Source organism: Equus caballus, chromosome 25 (assembly GCF_041296265.1).
Source record: "Equus caballus isolate H_3958 breed thoroughbred chromosome 25, TB-T2T, whole genome shotgun sequence".
Classification (NCBI taxonomy): domain Eukaryota; kingdom Metazoa; phylum Chordata; class Mammalia; order Perissodactyla; family Equidae; genus Equus; species Equus caballus.
Window position 1 is genome coordinate 33,247,044 of NC_091708.1, and position 20,283 is coordinate 33,267,326.

Below are 20,283 nucleotides of genomic sequence, written 5' to 3' on the forward strand. Positions count from 1 at the left end.
GAGGGTGGGGGCTGGAGCAGTCTCCTAGAGAGCCCTGAAGGGTGAGAAAGCTTTGGATTGTCAGTTCTCAAAGTGGGTTTTGCAGCACACTGGAGCTGCAGGCAGGATGTGGTGGAGAAAAGCACTTCTCGATTCAATAAAGTAGGGAAAATGGTAGAGAAATGCTGTGTAAAACAAAGGCCAGCAGGTTCATTTCCCAGAGGACTTCCCGGAGCCTTTATCATGCTGGTGAGCGTCGTGTAACAGTCGGGGGGCAGGTGAGGAGCATTCCCTGTGCTTACCTGATCGTGGAACCCTATCCTTGCAGAATATCTCAGGGGACTGGGCTTCTTTAGAACATCCTTTGGGAAATGCTGGTTTTAAGAAAGGAAATTTGCAGCTCTTTGATCCAGGAAAGTAACCCCAGGGCACTTTGTTAGTGGAGTATGAGATTCACAGGGTGGCAGCCAGGTGCAGTGGGTGGGGAATCTTCTGGAAGCTCACTCGTCCACAGGCCGGAATTTTCTTCAACTCAACCCCGTCCGTTTCTCCCACATCTGCTTCTCTGGACCCTCTCCCTGGACTGACGCTGTCTCCTTGACCCAACAGAAAGGAGGTGTGGCATCAGGATTCAAGCATGTGGTGCCCAATGAGGTGGTGGTGCAGAGGCTCCTCCAGGTCAAAGGGCGGCGTGTGGTCCGTGCTACCGAGGTGCCCGTATCCTGGGAGAGCTTCAACAATGGCGACTGCTTCATCCTGGACCTGGGCAACGTGAGTCCTGCCCTGCCCTTTCCCAGGGACCACTGCGATGCTTCTGGCCTGGCCAGGCCTGACTCTGGGGAGGTGGACACACCCATGTGAACACATATGTGCAAAGACACAGGCAGGGCAAGCCACAGGGACAGCAGCCTCCAGGCGCACATGTGCTCTATGCATGAGTCAGACACACCTGCAAAGACTTAGATCCAGACGTGCCCAGCACTCGGACTCCCACAGAGTCAAACTCGCTGTAGACTCAAACCCATCAAACGCGTGCACACAGACCTCATGCACAGCGTACTCAGACTTTGATTGACGTACAGACTCCCTGACCTCTTGTGTTCATATGCACACCTTGTGTACCTTTTTACATATAGTCACTCACTTACAAATACATGGCAGGCATGTGCAGGAACTATAGGCTCCTGCCTACCAGGCATGGACCTGGCGCCATGATGAATACCTACATGCGTAGACTTGAGTGTGTTGTTCAAGGAGCCACGTGTGTGTGTCATACGTGTTAGTGCACATGCACACTTGTATATAGCAAGGCGTGTGGGATGGTTTCCTGGGCCCACCTTACAGATGTGTGATGCCTTGTACACATTCCTCACAAATCCATGTGCATTCCTACCACATGGCCACACATCCCACCCCAAGCTCATATGCCCATACACACGTGGCATAACGTCCATGCAAACACAGGCTCACAGTTATTTAGTGTAAGCTTTTCATTAAAGTATGATAGGTACATAGAGGAGCTTGTGAATCCTGAGTGCACAGCTGTATGGATTTCACAAAGTGAACGCAGGCGTGTCACCAACACCCAGATCGGTAGACAGACCATCACCAGCCCCTCCTGTCCTCTTCCAGTCCCCTCACCCCCAAGGGCAGCCAGCATCCTGAGCTCTCAACGGCATCGTGTAGTTCTGCCTGTTTCTGAACCTTGTGCACGTGGAATCATTCTTTTTTGTGTCTGACTTCTTTTGCTCAACATTCTGTTTCTGAGCTCCATCTGTACTGTCTCATTTAGTTGTAGATTCCTCATTCTCCTTGCTGGGTAAGATTCCATCGGCTAGCTCTGCCGCAATTCATTTATCCTTTCTGGTGTAGACGGACGCTTGGGGTGGTTTCTGGTTTGGGGCTGTTACAGTGGTGCTACTCTGAACGTCCCTGCACACATCTTTTGGGGGACACAGGAGCGCACCTCTGTTGAGAATATTCCTAGGAAAGGGATTGCCGCGTCATAGGACATCGACATACAGTCATGTGTTGCGTAATGACGGGGATACGTTTTGAGAAGGGCATCATTAGGCGATTTCGTGCTTGTGCAAACATCGTAGAGCGTAAATACACAAACCTGGATGGTACAGCCTATGACACACCTAGGCTACATGGTACTAATCTTATGGGACCACCGTCACATACGCGGTTGTTGTTGACCAAAGCATTGTTATGTGGTGCATGACCGTGCTGAGCTTTTAGCAGTTACAGCAAAGGGGCTGTCCCAATTTCTGCTCCCACCAGCAGGCAAACCTTTTTATGCACATTCTATGTGTAGTTGTATCTGTGAAAAACCACATATCCCAAGCCATGCCCTCACCTACCCTGGTGCACGCAGATCACACCCATGGTTCTTGGGTGTGCACATGTGCACGCTCCACTGGCCCTCACCTGGGCAAGCAGAGAACAGGTAAGCTTACATGCACCCCAGTCTCCTCCTTGCCCTGTCACTGGGCGGGGCTTCTGTGAAGGTGGGGCACTGCCTTACGTGGGATCCCTGTCTTACAGAACATCTATCAGTGGTGCGGCTCCAAAAGCAACCGATTTGAGAGGCTGAAGGCCACACAGGTGTCCAAGGGCATCCGGGACAACGAGCGGAGCGGCCGGGCCCAAGTGTCCGTGTTTGAGGAAGGCGCTGAGCCCGAGGCGATGCTCCAGGTACCCGCAGCCATGTCCCAGAGGTACAGGGTGGGGCCCAGCATGGGGCAGGATGCTCATTTCTTTCTTCCGTTCAGTAGACAATTTTGAGGTAAGCTTTTTTTCCGCACCTGGAGATCTTTAGAAAGTGGGGAAGAGCAGATTCCCCGACAACTCCCAGACTCCCCTGAAAGGTGGGGCTGGAATCTCAGGACGTGGTGCATGCTGGGGTTGTGAGGCACACCCTCAAACTGGGAGGGCCAGGTCCTCCAAAGGAGCTGAGGCGGAGGGTCTCGGCATCTCCTGAGGGCAAGCCTGGTGCTGGAGCCAGGTCAGAAAGAGACAACCAAGACCCAATCCCCTCTTTCCTCTTCTGACCATTCCTGGTAGTTTATGGTGCATTTAGTCAACTGCATGATGTGACTGCCAGCCATTGTGCATTGAGGACATATCAATAGAGGCACAGTTCACCAGGAAAAGGAGGAGACCATGAGCTCTGCTCCATGCCACTTGGCTCCGGCTTGCCTGGGGGCATTGAGTCCTGGTTTTTAGAAAGAACAGAAGGTGATTATTATTGGCAGAAACCTAGACACCAGCTGTGGCTTGGGAGGAGCAGGAGTTGGGGCTGTTGAGGCTGGAGGTAGTCCAGAATGGAGGAGAGAAAATAGGCTCTGAAGTCACAGGGATGTGGGTTCAAATTCTGACTTAGCCACTTCATAACTGTGCGGACAAGTTACTTCATCTCTGGACTTCAGTTTCCTCTTCTGTAAAATGAGAGTGTTGATCTTCACCTCTCATCATGGGTGTGAGGATTAAATGAGATCTTTTAAATGCATGTGGTAGAAGCGTTCAGTAGCTGTGTTTAATGTTCTCAGAAGGCCTAGGAGGAGGTGGTAGGGTAAGTATCTGAAGGACTGTCCTGCAGGCAGAGGAGCAGGGTGTTGTCGTGGAGCTGGAGACAGGAACACAGGGAGGGAGGCACTCGACAGGCAGATCTGGTTGAGCTCTGCACCCAGGAGGCATGTGAAGAGATGCAGGACGTCTCTGGAGGGGCTCCTCCCCCCAGTGGAGGGTTGCCATGGGTGCCCATGTGGTCCTTGTTTGCCTGGGGAGGGAGCTCTCTCAGGAGCCCAGGCGCGTCCCTGAGGGAGGAGGCTGCGCGGAGCTCACGGCCACCCTTACTTCCATCTCTGCATCTGCTGCAGGTGCTGGGCCCCAAGCCAACTCTGCCCGAAGCGACTGAGGACACAGTCAAGGAGGATGCGGCCAACCGCAAGCTGGCCAAGCTCTACAAGGTGAGCCCCAGCTGCTCTGTCCCCTGGGTGTGGGGTCAGGACAGCGAGGCAGGAGACCTGGTCCTCCCGAGCTACTGCCCTGGGACCTTGACCGCGGGTTTAGGGGGCCGGGAGGAGGGGCGGGGCTCGGCTTCCTTACATCTCCATCGGACACCCATCTCCTTCCTTTACCTTCTTGCACCCAGAGTAAGAGAATGTGATCAGCTGCAGGCACAGCTGCGTCATGTTCGTCCGTGGGTCTTGGGCAGCACAGGCCCTCACTCTGGGTCTCAGTTTGCCAGTCTGTAAGGTGGGGAGAAGGGCAGTAGGATCAATTTTGGAGGATTTCTGAGAGTCCACGGAGAAAACTGATGGAAAAGTGTCCTAGGAAAATACTTGGGGAGCTACTGCAGAGATGGGAGTAGGGGGGAGGCGGGTTATGGTCAATGACTTTATTTATAATTTCTTCCTTGGGATTTTTAAAACTGAGTTGAAGCTTATCTTGAGGGTCTGTGCTGAGCTCTGGGAGAGCCCGGCCTCGCCCCCGCTGCTCATGTTGTGCCCTCGGCTTATTTGCGGTAAAATAACAACAAAATAGGGGAGGGTGCAGCTTCCCAGCACGTCCAAAGAAAAACCACATGATTGATTTTTATTCTGATGTGAAAGGAGTACATGTTCATTGTAAAAAAAAAATAGTGAGCAATACTCAAGAGTTTAAAAGGAAAATAAAAGTCAATGCAATTTCATTAGTTTAAGATACTATTAAGTACTATTTTTAAAATGAGTTTTCATTACAAAAGTAGCAATGCTCTATTAAAAATACCTCACCCCTTTCTGGGGGTTACCATGGTTACATGGTTACCATTTTGGTGAAGGAATGTTCTAGATTATATCTTTCTGTGTCTAACTATATACTTTTCCATCTCTGTTTGATATAAAGGGATCCAAACTCTTCATGCCTTTCTGTGGCCTTCTTTTTTTCCGCTCAATATGGTCAGGAATATCCTTGTATAATAAACAGCCACAGGACCCTTTTTAACAGCTGTATACTATTCTATTCTATGAATGTAAGAATGTCAGCAGACCCCTCGTGATGGACATTAGGATGTTTCCACCTTTTCTGATTGCAAACAGTCTCTCTTTGTGCTCTTGTGCTAAGTATGGCATCAAGGCAAGTCCCCAGACATAAATTGCTGGGTCAAAGGCTGAATAATGAGTCTGTGATTGAAAATACTGGTTCTGGAGGCAGACGGCCTGGGTTCAAATCCCAGGTCTGGTACTTTCTATCTGTGCGGGTTACTTAACCCCTCTGTGCCTTGGTTTCCTTGTGAATAAAATGGGGATAATTCTAGAACTATCATGGTGTTGTTGCAAGGACTAAAGGAGTTGTATAATTATATGTTACTAAATTATATAAATTGCTTAGAACAGTGCCTGGCACATAGTAAGTATTCCATAAGTGTAGAACACTTATTATTTAAAGTTCTGATATATATTACTAAACTGCAGTCTGGAAGGACTCCCAAATTACTGTCCCCAGGGTTTTGAAAGTACCTAGTTTGTCAACACTAGGTAGTGTCAATCTGAATTTTCACTAGTATGGCACACTTTTTTTTTAATTCAATGAACTCTTTATTTTGGAGTGATTTTTAGGTTTACAGGAAAATTGCAAAGATAGTACAGAGGGTTCCCATACACCCCCTCATCCAGCTTCTCCTCAACATGTTAATGTAACCAGGCACATCTGTCAACACTAAGAAATTAATATTGGTTCAATACTGTGAACTAAACCACAGATTTTATTCAAATATCCCCAGTTTTTCATTCCAAATTCCGATCCAGGATATCACATTGCATTTAGATTTATTTATTTATTTATTTATTTTTTGGTGAGGAAGATTGGCCCTGAGCTAACTTTTGTTGCCAATCTTCCTCTTTTTGCTTGAGGAAGATTGTCACTAAACTAACATCTATGCCAATTTTCCTCTATTTTTTCATATTTGGGATGCTGCCACAGCGTGGTTTGATGAGTGTAGGTCTGTGCCCAGGATCTGAACCTGCCAACCCCGGGCTGCCACAGCAGAGCATATGAACTTAACTGCTATGCCACGAGGCTGGCCTTGCATTTAGATCTTTTTACTTTTATTTTTATTTCCTTTTTTTCCTTATTTTAACTGAGGAGGTTGGTTATCGCCTCATCCAACCGTACAGTTGGATGCCTATGCCACCCACGTTCCTGCATTTTATCCTCCCTCCCTTTCCGTGTGCAGTTTCCATGTTACTCCTGTATGTGGGTCACAGACGTGGTCGTAACAAAGTAGAGAGGGAGAAAGAAAATCTGAATGTGCCTCAGAGCTTGAAGGCACAAGTCCAGGTGTTACTCTGCAGTGACGTTTGGGGTCGGGGTCGGGACGTGGACCACCCCATGTGTTGCTTGGGGATGCTCTCTGGGCAGGTGGAGGTGGTGGAAGTCGCTCACGTGCTGGGCTCCCTCTCTCTCGTCCCCTCAGGTCTCCAATGGCGCGGGCCCCATGGTGGTCTCCCTTGTGGCTGATGAGAATCCCTTCGCCCAGGGGGCCTTGAGGTCAGAGGACTGCTTCATCCTGGACCACGGCAAAGATGGGAAAATCTTTGTCTGGAAAGGTACTGGGGACAGGGGAGGCGTTCTAACCAGCTCCAGGTGGCCTTTCAGGAACTCAGCTCTCGAGGGAGACTGGAGTGTGTGTTCCAGGTTCCCTGGGGCAGTCGCAGCCTCCTAAATGGAAATCAGGAGTCCTGGGCTAAAGCAGTTGACTTGCTGTGTGATGTTAGGCACTTTAGTTACCTCTCTGGGCCTCAGATTTCCCATTTGGGCTAAAACTGGTGTTTCCCAATTGTGTTATAAGACCAGTTCTCAGAGAGGTTAATTGGCATCTTGTAAAGAATATGTAAAAAACATACAGTTCTGTGGTCAAATAAGTTTATGGGTTAAATAATTTTCACAAGTTTGTTTATTGCAGGACTTTTAAGAGCCTGTACCTTGCTAATGTGTGTTGGGGCTTTTCATGAAGGTGATCTGGTTTCTGTTTGTAGACGCTGTGCTAGGCGTCCGTGGAACTCTCTGGAATGTCTTGTGGGACTGATTGTGGGAGGCTTTTGAAAAAGGTTGGCCCAGATGTTTCTGAGAGGTCCTGAGATGTTCCGAGGGGATTCATCGGCGTCCTATTCTGATGTTCCACGTGTGATGCACGGGAAGAGCACAGAAGGGGGAGGGAGGCAGTGGTGGATAGAGAATGGCAGAGAGAGAGAAGGAGTGAGAGACGGAGCACGTGTGGCTGTAATAATAATTATTATTATTATTATCTGGGCCCCTCGGCCTTGGTGACAGGAAGGCTGGGCACTGAGGGCTGGCAGCAACTAGCCAGGGGCTGTCCAGGCGTGAGGAGACTCTCACGGTTGGGGCAAACTTCAGACTGGAGTGGGAGGAGCCCCCCACTGTGGACAGAAGGCCTGGGGGAGGGGGGAGCATCTGGGGTGTAGGCTTCAGAGTCGATGGAGCAGAGGCTGAGTCCCAGCTTTCCCACTTGTCTCGGTCCAGTCGCTTGACCTCTCTAAGACCCTGGTTTCCTTATATGTAAGTGGGGGCAAGATAATGCTCTTCATCACATAAGGTTGTTGTGTGGATTGAATGAAGTAATTTATGTATGGTTCTGAGCACAAAACGCATGCTCAGTGAATGGACCACAGTGGGTGCTGTGGTGCCTGTCATCAGCCAGGACCCCGGGCTGGCCCCTCAGGGGCTCCAGGAGCAGTCAGCTCTGGGGGTCTCTGGCCTGGGCTGTCCACAGTCAAAGAAGAATAGGGAGGGAGGCTCGGCTGCTGCTTTCCCTGGACCCTTGGGCTTTGGGGTGCAGCACTGACCCCAGGCCCCTCATCCTCCATCGTCTGACAGGCAAGCAAGCCAACATGGAGGAGAGGAAGGCTGCCCTCAAAACGGCCTCCGACTTCATCTCCAAGATGGACTACCCCAAGCAGACCCAGGTGAGGCCTGGAGCCACGTAGGGCAGTGAGGATGGGTCCAATCTGGGTGGGATGGATGTCCTGCTTAGTGTGGTCTGGGTGTCTGAGGCTGACCTGAGGAGCCCTGCTGGGCAGCCTCGGTCCTCAGGGTTACCCAAGTCCGTGCTTCCCCTCGCCGTCCCCTCCCAGGTCTCCGTCCTTCCCGAGGGCGGTGAGACCCCGCTGTTCAGGCAGTTCTTCAAGAACTGGCGGGACCCGGACCAGACGGAAGGCCTGGGCTTGGCCTATCTCTCCAGCCACATCGCCCACGTGGAGCGCGTGCCTTTCGATGCCGCCACCCTGCACACCTCCACTGCCATGGCCGCCCAGCATGGCATGGATGACGACGGCACAGGCCAGAAACAGGTACCTGGGGGTTGGGGTGGGCGTGTCCAGCACCCTCCCCGCCTCCCTCCCAGGTACCTCTGACCCATGCGCTGCCTCCTGCTTCCCTGAGGATGGTTCTCTCTGAGGTTTGGAGCAGTTTGGGGAGATGAGATTCTTTTATCTTACTTGATTTTGACAACCAACATACCCTGAGTGCCCACTGTGTGCCAGACCTCATGCCAGATATCTTAAGACCCCACCCTGCCGGCAAGGAGTGCCTAGTCTGGGAGGGGAGGTGACCACAGCCACAGCCAATTGCTCCGACCTGTGTGGTCAGTGGAAGATGGGAGGCAAGCACAGGGGTTATGGGAACACAGGAAGGACAGTTGGGGCAGGGTGGTTGTGGCAGTCTTTATAGAGATGGGGACTCTTAGTGAGGCCTCAGAGTATGAATATGAGTTTGCTGCCAGAGAGGAAGAGCGGAGGGCATTCCAGGCAGGGAGCTGTCCCAGGATCCTGGTGCTGACGGCATCCTCACGGAGGAGCCTTGAATGCCATGTCCAAGGGTGTGGCCTTGATCCTGTAACCAGGGAGTGCTAGTGAGGTCTTTTTCCTTTTTCCTTTCTTAAAAGCAGAGATGTTCTGTGCTTTCAAAACTTGCTGTGAAAATGGATTAGAAGCACGAAAATGAAGGTAGAGTCCCCATGAGGAAGTTGTTATAATAACTTAGGGGAGAGAATTCAACCTTGAGACCAGGAAGGTCACAGTGGAGATGGAGAGGTGGGGCAGAGGGCCAGAGATATTTATGAGGTGAAGTCTGCTTTAGGCAAACATTAATTCCATTCCACATGACAGAAATAGCAAAAGTGTTAATTTCTATTTATAATTGTTTTTGTCATTGGTATTATTACTAATCATTCATTGATTACATCAGTGGGAGGGGAGGACGCAATGAAAATGTTGAGGGCAGGGCAGTGTGGAAAGAGCCCTGGCAGCCCAGCTGTGTGACCTTGCCTGAGTTGCTTAACCTCTTTGAGCCTCACTTCCCTCACTTGTAAGATGGTGTTTCATTTTACTCATCACCTTCAAGAATTTTCAAAGTCCAGATATTCTGGTTTTCCGTCTCCCGGCACTGGGAGGGCTCCGTGTATCCACAGCACCACCAGGTGGCGCTGCAGGGCCTTGTGTCCATTTGGAAAAGCCAGTCGCCGGAGCTCTGCAAAGAGATCTGCCAGCAGGGGTCATTTTGAGGTCACCTAGTGATGGCCCTGCCTCCGGACGTGATCTACAAAATGCAGACAATTCAATAATGATACAGATATGGTAATGTTAGGAATAACAATAATTCTAGTGAAAAAGGAGCTGCCTCCTACAGAGCTGTCCCCTGTGCCAGGCACTGGGCAAGATGCTCATGAGTAAACTCATTCGGTTCTCACAACAACGCTTCCAGGTAGGTCTTCTTATTATTCCCATTTTCCAGATGAGGAAACTGAGGCTCGTAGACGTTAAGCAAGTTGTCCAAGGTCGCACAACCTCTAAGGAGATGGAGCCTGATTCGAATCCAGGTCATATGTTGATTTGTGCCCCGAGCCGTCACTGTGTTACACTCGCTGAAAGCGCGTTCTAACCGCCCCCATGCAGCTCCCAGTCCCCGTGCTGAGCTCTGAGCTCTCCAAGGAGGAAGTACGGGGCAGGGCAGGGTGGCAGGTTCCACAGCAGGAGACCTGGGTTTATATCCTAGTGGCTCTGTGATTTGGGCAAATTATTTAACTTCAGTCTGAGCCAAGTGGAGTCCCCTATCAAAAGCTTGTCCTGTTGTGTCGCCTCGACCCGCCGCGCTGCGGTCTCACAGCTGGCCGGACTCAGGGAGTAGGGGTGCCACACCGTGTCTGAGCCCGGCTTTGCTTCGGCAGATCTGGAGAGTCGAAGGGTCCAACAAAGTGCCCGTGGACCCCGCCACCTACGGGCAGTTCTACGGTGGGGACAGCTACATCATTCTGTACAACTACCGCCACGGCAGCCGTCAGGGACAGATCATCTACAACTGGTGAGGGTCTGGGGCCCTGTGCTGTGGGGTGGAGCGTGGGGGGCACTGCTGGGCCCCGAGTAGGGCAGCCAGGGCGGCGGGTGTACACGGCTGAGGGATGCCGAGGGCGTGTGGGCCTGAGGTGGGACAGCCACACTCTGCTGGGAAGGTCTTATCCACAGGGCAACACCACTTGTCTTATTTCTCGAAACGACTTTTAAACTTAAAAACATTACCTGTCCATTGTAGGAGATGTGGTGAACAGGGAGAAACAAATAGAAAATCTCTCCCGCAATTCCATGCCAAGTGCTGTACGTGTGGATGTTCATCCTCCCACGGTTTTAAATTAAAAATAAAATATTAAATATATTATGCTAATATTAAAAATATCTTTTTTTTAAAAATAGATAATGCATTCACATAATTCAAAAATCTAAACAGAATAAAAAGGTATCTATTGAGAAATCTTATTCCCATCCATCCTTCTCTACCCTATTCTCCAACCGCCACCCCTCCGTGGATAACCGCTTTCGTTAGTTTCTTGTATATCCTTCCGGTAATTCTTTATGCAAATACAGTTATATGTTGCTTAACATCTTTGATCGGTTCTGAGATGTGCACCGCTGGGTGATTTTGTCATTGTGCGAACATCATGGAGTGTACTTACACAAACCTAGATGGTATAGCCTACCACACACCTAGGCTGTATGGTACTAACCTTATGGGACCCCCGTTGTATATGTGGTCTGTCGTTGACTGAAGCGTTGTTATGCAGTACATGATTGCATGAGCAAAATGGCTATATATTCCTAGTTCTCTCTCTTCCTTACACAAAGGATAGCATTCTATGTATGTTGTCCTGCACTTTGTTTTTCTCACTTAACACTTCCTGGAGATCAAGGTACAGCAGTACATAGGGAACTTCCTTGCTCTTTTTTACAACCGCATAATATTCCACTGTGTGGCTTTCCCATAGTTTATTTAACAAATTCCCTGCTGATGCATACTTGGGTTGATTCCAGTCTTTTGCTATTACAAGCATTGCTGTGATGAGTAACCTTAAACAAATGTCATTTTGAATGTGTAGAGAAATGTCTGTAGGGTAAGTTCCCAGAAGTGGGATTGCTGGATCGAGGGGTGAATGTCCTTGCCATTTTGATAGATAGTGCCCAATTTGCCCAGATGGGGTTGGCAGCATTTCGCATTCCCACCAGCAACGAGTGGGAGTATCTGTTTGCCCACAGCCTCACCGGTGGATGGTATTGTCCAACTTCTGGATGTTTGTCAACCTTATAAAGTGGTGTGTCAGCATATTTTTAATTTGTATTTCTCTTACTATTCGGTCTCAAACTTTTTGATGACTGGCTGTTGGATTTGTTTTCTTAAACGTTTTATTTTGAAATAACTTTAGCCTTGCTGAAAAGTTGGAAGTTGCAAAAATAGTACAGACATATAACCATTAACCCACAATCTGTAACTGTGTAACCCATACAACCCTTACACAGCTTCCTGTATGTTCCTATCTTACCTAACCTCAGTGCAATGCTGAGAACCGAGAAATTAACCTTGAAACAATACTGTTTACTCATCTATAGGCCTTGCTTGAATTTCACCATTTTCCTCACTAGTATTCTTTTTCTGGTCTAGGATCGAATCCAGGATCCCACATGGCATTTAATCATCGTGTCTCTGATCTGTGACAGTTCCTCAGTCTTTACCTTTCTTTCGCAACCTTGATACCTTACAAGAGTACTGGTCAGTTGTTTTGTAGAATGCCTCTCAATCTGACAACTTCAGACTTTTCCTTTCTTTTTTTTTTTTTTTTTAAGGAAGATTAGCCCTGAGCTAACTGCTGCCAATCCTCCTCTTTTTGCTGAGGAAGACTGGCCCCGAGCTAACATCCGTGTCCATCTTCCTCTACTTTATATGTGGGATGCCTGCCACAGCATGGCTTGCCAAGTGGTGCCATGTCCGCACCCGGGATCCGAACCTGCAAACCCCCGGCTGCCAAAGCAGAATGTGCGATTAACCCCTGAGCCACCGGGCCGACCCCAACAACTTCAGACTTTTAAAAGCAGGGTTTTTTTTGACCAGGCAATACATACATGTGGTACCAAATTCACAAGAAGACTATTTTTTTTAGTTAGCTGCACTGGCACATCAATTTGTCAGATTATTTGCTTATAAGGATAACACATGTTGGTTAAGGGAAATTTAGACAGTATCAGAAGGGGTGGAGCAGGAAGCCAACCGCCCCCCTAAATCTCCCACATGAGGACAATCACCAATGGCGTTTTTGTGGACATCCATGCAGACTTATCTGTGCATGTCCATGTGAGGCTAAAGTGACTGATGGCTTTTCCCACAAACGGGTTCACGTCGCACTTGTTCTTCCCTGACCTGCCTTTCTACCTTGAAAAAATGTCCTGGCCACCTTTGCACCTCGGATTCGAGTCTCAAAGCACTTTCTCTCTTGGCTGCCCAGCAAGGGATGAGCCAGCCATCCCCCAAGGGGCACATTTAGGGTAGGGAAGTCCAGTGGTTGTGTTCAGATCTCCATGATAAGGCAACATGCTGAGCAGGGGCTGTGGCGTGTTGGCTTGGTTCCTGGCTCTGGTTCCTCCTGAGAGAATCTTTTCCTTCTCTGTGTCTTAGCTTTGTTACCTGTAGTCGAGAGATTACAGGGGTTGTCAGGCCCAGGGCAAAGGAGAGACTCGGGGCTCTGTGCAAACTTCCGTGTCGAGTATCATTTTCTCTTCCAGGCAGGGCGCCCAGTCCACCCAGGATGAGGTCGCTGCGTCTGCCATCCTGACCGCCCAGCTAGATGAGGAACTGGGAGGTACCCCTGTCCAGGTGAGCCCAGCCCACTGGCCCTCTGGACCGCACCCTGGGCCTTGTTGAGCTGTTCACTCATCTATCTGACTGTCCATCCATCCATCCTCCAAACATTCATGCAGGGCTCCCCTGGGCCTGACCCTGTGTCTGCAGCCATGAGCACACAGATCCTGCCCCTGGCCTAGGCCCTTTACAGTCTAGCGGGGAGAAAGATGTTCAACAGACATGCGGGCGACTGGATGTATAGCCACACGCTGCCGTGTGCCGTGAATGAAAATGATAAGAGGCCATGGAGAGAGTAGCAGGAGAGCCACAGGGCGGAATGGTTCAGAGGATCGACGTGGAGCCAGGCTACTTGGGTTTGAGTCCTGTCTTCACCTCTGGGCAACGTAGGCCATGTCACTGTGCCTCTCTGTGCCTCTATGTTCTCAAACTGGGCATAACAACGGTACCTATCTCATAGGATTGCCATGAGGATGAAGAGTTAGCATTTGTAAAGCATTTAGAGCCATGCTTGGCCCATAATAGGCCCCTTATACATATGTGTTAAGTATATGAACATATAGATCCCAGGTGAGATCTAATTGGATTAGACAAGGCCACTCCCCATGAGGAAGAGACTTTTCAGCTGAGACCTAACGGATGAATAGGAGTTGACCAGGCATATTCCAGGCAGAGGGTAGAGTATATGCAAAGGCCCTGAGGTGGGAGGAAGCATTGGGTATTAAAGCGAGGGGGAAAGTGTCATGACAGGAGTCTGGAGTGGTGCTCAGAGGGGCCAGACCACCCAGAAGTCACAGTGAGGATGTTGACCATGATCCTGAGAACAAGGGGATGCTGCTAAGTGGTAAATGTGATGTAAAGGGATTTATGGGTTTAAAGGAGGGATGCAGAGCCAGGTGGGGGAGGAAGACTGAATTCTGCTTCCTCTGTCCTACCCTGGGAGTGGACAGGGCTCTAGATTCAGATCCAGGGTTGGGGTCCTGAACTTTGACCGTGACAATGAGGTCCTCTGGGTGCCGAGTGGGATGGTTACTGTCTTAGCTCATTTGATCCTGACAACAGCCTTGGGTGTAGCATTCTTGGCCTCATCCTACTGGGGAAGAACCTGAGAGGTTGAGGCATGTGCCCAAATTCTCACCGGCCGGGCGGAGCTGGGATCTGAGCTGTCACCCAGCAATGGTGGGTCACGCTGGAAGGGACCACAATACTCTCAACACGCATGTGAGATTGTCTTCTAGATTTAGCTAGCCAGGGCCACAGCCGGGATCTGAAATGAGGTGGGCACACGGGCAGGGGCGGGTGTGATACATCTTGGCAGAGACCTCCCTGCCCTGCTCCCTCCCGCCACCAAGCCCCTGACTACAGCCTGCATCTGGGGTGCACTGGCTGTGTAGAAGGGGTCTCACTGGATCTGGAAGGCTCTATTCTCACCACCCTGTGGGCTTTCATGCCCGGGGCTAACGTCACCAGCCTGGAAGAATGTCGGCAAACAATCCCTGTGATTCCATTTAAGGGAATTTTTGCAAATATGGACTCTCTTGGTTCTTGGACTAGATTCAGGGTCAGCAAGGCAGGTCCTCATGGGAGGGGAGTGTTGGAGGCGGTGCCCGGGGGACCTCAGGCAGTAGTGCTGTCTCCAGCTTTCCTGGAACTCCCGCTTGCCTGCCCAGCCCCTGTGAGCTGTGGGGCACGGTCCACCCATACACAGACACAGGCACGGTGGCCTTGTTTCGGGAAGGGGCCTGGGCCATGCTGGCTGGGATGGGGGGTGAGTCTGGTGCCACACAGAAAGACTGATGCTCCCACCCCCGTTTCCTGACCTGCCCTCCTGTCTCCCTGCCAGAGCCGTGTGGTCCAAGGCAAGGAGCCTGCCCATCTCATGAGTCTATTTGGCGGGAAGCCCATGATCGTCTACAAGGGTGGCACCTCCCGCGAGGGTGGGCAGACGGCCCCCGCCAGTACTCGCCTCTTCCAGGTCCGGGCCAGCAGCTCTGGAGCCACCCGAGCCGTTGAGGTAATGCCCAGGCCCTGGACCCCAGGAGGGATCGGCCTCCCTGAAAGCTCCCAGATCAATGGGCAGATCCCTCGGCACAGGATTGGGGGTTAAGGGGTTAACCACAGGGTGGGTTAAAAACCAGCTTTTTGTACCTTCCTCCTCTTGCAGCAGGATTATATGAGCCTTCCCCTTGTTTTGTGGATGCCCAGTACCCCTTGCACACCTTCCATAATGGGCAGCTCTCTACCTCACAGGTAGTCCCTTCTTCACAGTCTGGACACTGTTCCTGATTACGTTCCAGATGGCCACTCTCACTTTCATGGTGGAAAGTGCAGACCTGAACATAATCGTACAGGACAGTCTGAGCAGTTTGGAGGAGAATGGGACTGTCACCTCCTTTGTTCTGGGCACTCAACTTCTTTTAATGAGGCCCAGAATTCTGGAACTGTCTTGGCTAACAACAGTGCCTTAGTGACTCATGGGAGTCAACTAAGCCCCCCAGGTCCAAAGTCTGTGCCCTCAGCTCTGCTAGGGTATGCTCCTCCAAGTCCCCACCTCAGAGCTTGTCCTGCTGCAGCGTCTTCCGGGCTGTGGGGAGGGGGCTGAGGGCTTTTGGTCTGCTTCCTGATTAATCGAGCACTGCCCTCCCAGATAATCCCCAAGGCCGGCGCGCTGAACTCCAACGATGCCTTTGTCCTGAAAACTCCCTCGGCTGCCTACCTGTGGGTGGGTGCAGGAGCCAGCGAGGCGGAGAAGACGGGGGCCCAGGAGCTGCTCAGGGTGCTGCGGGCCCAACCTGTGCAGGTGGCAGAAGGCAGCGAGCCAGGTAGGGGCTGGGGCAGAGGGACCTGCTGCTCTCTGGGGACTGCAGCTGTTGGGTTCCCTCCCTTGCTGCTGTGTGGGGGCTCTCAATCCTCGCCCCTCCTCAGTGCCTGTCCTGAATGTGTGTTAGTAAAAGTGGGTTGGATGCAACCCACTTCTGGTGAGTGAGAGGGAGGCCTCCAGGAGTTAGAGAAAGGAGAGCTCTGTGGGGGCTGGGGCAGTCAGGGAAGGCTGCTGGAGGAGGTGTCACTCGCCAGGAAGCCTTGAAAGATTGTAGGCAGGAGTAACAGCCTCACAGGGCTGTGGTCTCGCCTAATCTTTCAAATCTCCATGGACAGAAATGCCACAAGCCTGCTCCGTTTGAAGAACATAGGTCAGGAGCATCATCCTTATGCCAGCCCTCAGTCTTTCTGCTCTTACTTTGAGCCCACACCCTCCTGTTAGATGCTTAGTAGAAATGGGGAGAAGTAGTTTAGTCTAGAGCAGCAATGCCCAATGGAACCTTCTAAGAGGATGGACCTCTTCTCTATCAGCTGGGTCCAGTTTGATGGCCACTAGTCACGTGTGGCTAATGAGCACGTGAGATGTGACTGGTGGGAATTAGTGAGAACAAGGAACTGAATTTTCATTGTATTTCACTTCAGTGCATTTAAATAGCCACACAGGGACAGAACAGTGATAGTGGAAAAAGTATGGGGGTTGGAGTCCGACAAGTTTTGCATCCTGGCTTTACCACTTACTGGCTGTGTGATATTGCGTGGGTTGCTTAACCTGTCTGAGCCCCAGTCGCCTCGTTTATTGAGTGGGGATAATTATCCCCATCTAACAGTGCTGTCGTCAGTCTCCAGCCAGAAGTAGTCCTGGCTGTGTGTCTACTGCCAACTCTGCCCTCTCTGGGCCTCCGTTTCATCACCTTCGAATCCCTCAGGCCCCTTCCCTCTTTGGCCTCCTGGGATTTTAAGATGGAGGCTGGGGATGGAGAGAAGTTGGTTACCCTAGGGCAGGGATTTTCCCAGGGTCTTGGAAGCCGTGCTAGGGAGGCGGCGGTGTCAATTGGCAACTGTGTGGCCTCCCCTCGCAGACAGCTTCTGGGAGGCCTTGGGTGGGAAGGCCACCTACCGCACGTCCCCGCGGCTGAAGGACAAGAAGATGGACGCCCACCCTCCTCGCCTCTTTGCCTGCTCCAACAAGATTGGACGTTTTGTGGTGAGACCCCGTCTCTGCTTTTCCCTCGGGAGGCATGTTCCCAGGAGCGGGGCCCATCAGCGGCGGGGCAGGGAGAAGGTTCTGATGGCGCAGCACAGAGGGAGGAGGACCCTGCAGGACTCCCTCATGGGGAAAGCAAGAGGAAGCCCAGCAGGGGAGGGAAGATGGCCTGCTGGTGCATTTTCATTAACCTCTCTGTTCCTTCCCAGATCGAAGAGGTCCCTGGCGAGTTCATGCAGGAAGACCTGGCCACTGATGACGTCATGCTCCTGGACACCTGGGACCAGGTGGGTAAAGGACAGAAGGTGAAGGCTGTCTGGGCCCGAGCGAGTGGGAGGTGCTAGACTTCCAGCTCTAGGACAGTTGCTGGAAGGACTTAAAAGAGGCCGTGCCAGGCGTTGCTAGAAAAGTCCACGAGCAGCTGCAAGTCACCTCTCCTTTCTGAGCCTCCATTTCCTCATCTGCAAAATGGGAGTGATGGTACCTTACCTTGCATAATCCGGCAAGATGAGCTGTAGATAAAATCACCTTGCAAAACTGCAAAGCACCATCTTAATGCAAATCAGATGGCCAGCATTCTCTGCCAGACCTTAGAGGAGTGTGAACTCTAAATCTGTTGGTAAAAAAAGTTGGACTTAGCAGCATCCCATACGCAGGCACAAATTGTCTGGGGTCACCTGGAGGTTTGGAAGTGCATCTCCTGTTTTAGAGGACTCTGGGCTCTCTCTGCTTCATCTCCTGGGGAAGGTGATCATGTAGGACTTGGCAGGGGAAATTGCCCTCCATTCATTCAACCAACATTAACTGAGCACTGCTTTGAGTCAGACACTGTTCTGGATGCTAGGGACCTGCCCCGACAGGACTTACATTCTTGTGGGGGTTGCAGTCATTAACCTTTGCTATCAAGTCGGCTTCTCCCAGAGTTGTCAGGGTTATAGGTAGCAGCCATGCAGGTATAACAGTCCCCTCCACCCACAGGACTGTTTCTTCGGATCCTCAGTTGGAACATTGGTACCAAGATGTTTGCAGCTTGAGCCATTCAGCTACTGTCATTGGTTGCTCCAATGGCTACTTAATCAGTTTCTTTATCTGTTTCTTCATTCATTCAGCCAACATTTATGAAGCGCTACCGTCTCCCAGGCATAATGCTGGAAATCCTATGATGAGCAGAATAGACAACAGCACCCACTATGGAGGGACCGATTTACTAGAGGGCACATTTGTAAATGAGTGAGAGCAAGAAAGTCTGGGATTTTATTGTCTAATACTATTTTATCAATGACAGGTGCTCTTTAAAATATTTTAGACAAACATAAAGATAGATGATATTTAAAAATCAGCTGAATAGATTTTTTGGTGTAACAAAACTTGTAATAAGACTCAAAATGGTGGTAGTGCTGATGAGTAGTTTTTATTCCAAGCCTTTGACCCATGTTGGCCCAGACACACAGAGACTGTCTGGCACATAGCAGACTCTCATAGCATATTTGTTTGATGAATAAACCAGTGGGCATATGTTTGGCCACTCATTTGTTGAACAAATAAATGCTTGGAAAGGGATAATTCATGAACTTTTAGAGAGGGATCTCAAACTCAGTGCCTGATGGCATCTGATTGTCAATGTTAACGAGTGAAGCAAGCTGGGATGGGGAGACATGAAGGAGTGGTGGAGCCTGAGGCAAACTGGACCTTCCCATCTAAAGGAGGCAGCCTCTGCTCAGCTTCATCCACGTGAAGGTTGCCAGATCCTCCAAGTTTTCAAGAGAAGTTGGAAGTCTAGATTTAATGTAGTTAGCTGGGGACTAAGTTTATCTAAAAAGATAGTGCAGACCCAGTGGGGTGGTGGGTGGGCAAGCAAGTATGTTTGTAGGTCACCAGTTTGCAGCCTCTGTTCCAAATCCTTCTAGCCGTCTTCTGTGGCCTCTGTCAGCTGAGATTTGTCCCGTCCAGCACCCAAAACCTCCCCCTTCTCACCAGCAGTGAGTTTGGTCAATACCCCTCATGGACTTTTCATGTCACCTCTCACCTCCAGGTCTTTGTCTGGGTCGGAAAGGATTCTCAAGACGAGGAAAAGACGGAAGCCTTGACCTCTGGTGAGAACCCAAGTCTGCCTGTGGGTCTGTTTCATGTGGGGATGGGAGCAGCTTCCCCTACAGGTCTGGGAGTTCGTGACAGGGGTGGGGACTTCCTCATCCATGGTCAGCCCCTCGTGAACCCTGCCTCATGTGGTAAAAGAACAGCTCAGTTCCTTCAGAAAGCCTCACGGCATGCCAGGGAAAGGAAGGAACAGACGGAAGCTGCATCAAAACCCCAGAAGGCCCAAGGACTAAACTTGTCAGGGTTTAGATGTTGGGGAGCAGATCCCTGGTAGCTGAACAGATCTGATTTGGGAGCTGGGAACCCAAAAGCTGGTTCTTTAATATCTTCCAATAGTGGACAGCAGGAGAAAAATGATAGAAGCTTTGTGAAGCAGGATATGAAACTGTAACCCCCTTCCTTTCCTGGGTTCCTGGGCAGGGTTGGGGAGGAGTCATGTGGTGTCATTGCCCTTAAGGGATAGTGGTGTCCAGTGCAGGGATTGGGCAGTAGGAGCAGTAGGACAAAAACCGTCTTAGGCACCTCCTACCCTGAACTGCCACCCCCTGGTGAGGGGAGCACTAAGGATTCATGCGGTTTCCTCCTCCTGCACGTGTGTCTGCAGCTAAGCGGTATATCGACACAGACCCAGCTCATCGCGATAGGCGTACCCCCATCACCGTCGTGAAGCAAGGCTTTGAGCCTCCGTCCTTCGTGGGCTGGTTCCTCGGCTGGGATGACAGCTACTGGTCTGTGGATCCCTTGGACAGGGCCTTGGCTGAGCTGGCTGCCTGAGGAAGGGCAGGCCCCACCCCTGTCACTGGTCAGTGCCTTCTAGAACTGTCCATCCCTCAAACAGACCTTAACGGTGAGCAGGGCCACTCTGGTCTGTGTGTGTGGTTTTTTTTTTACAGTAGCCAAAAACAACCCTGCAAAAATTCAGGGTCCTTGCAAAATTGTCTCAAGTCTCTGTGCTTTTGGAAATTGAATTCAATAAAAGCTTTTTGAAGTGTGTCAGTGGC

The 20,283-nt window shown here is 50.7% G+C and overlaps 1 protein-coding gene across 7 annotated transcripts in view; it reads left to right on the forward strand.

The window, feature by feature from the left end:
• Nucleotides 1-20,275, forward strand: part of GSN (gelsolin) — a 56,083-nt gene extending 35,808 nt beyond the window's left edge. For 6 of the 7 annotated variants that reach the window (XM_023628606.2, XM_070250367.1, XM_070250368.1 and 3 more), the window contains 14 exons: nt 589-750; nt 2,530-2,679; nt 3,864-3,953; nt 6,443-6,575; nt 7,864-7,952; nt 8,121-8,336; nt 10,211-10,344; nt 13,086-13,176; nt 15,005-15,175; nt 15,809-15,983; nt 17,061-17,185; nt 17,395-17,472; nt 19,218-19,278; nt 19,887-20,275. In XM_023628606.2, the coding sequence (XP_023484374.1) occupies nt 589-750; nt 2,530-2,679; nt 3,864-3,953; nt 6,443-6,575; nt 7,864-7,952; nt 8,121-8,336; nt 10,211-10,344; nt 13,086-13,176; nt 15,005-15,175; nt 15,809-15,983; nt 17,061-17,185; nt 17,395-17,472; nt 19,218-19,278; nt 19,887-20,056 (1,845 nt within the window). In that variant the 3' untranslated portion in view covers nt 20,057-20,275. 7 annotated transcript variants of the gene reach the window in all.
• Nucleotides 20,276-20,283: the final 8 nt, after the last annotated feature.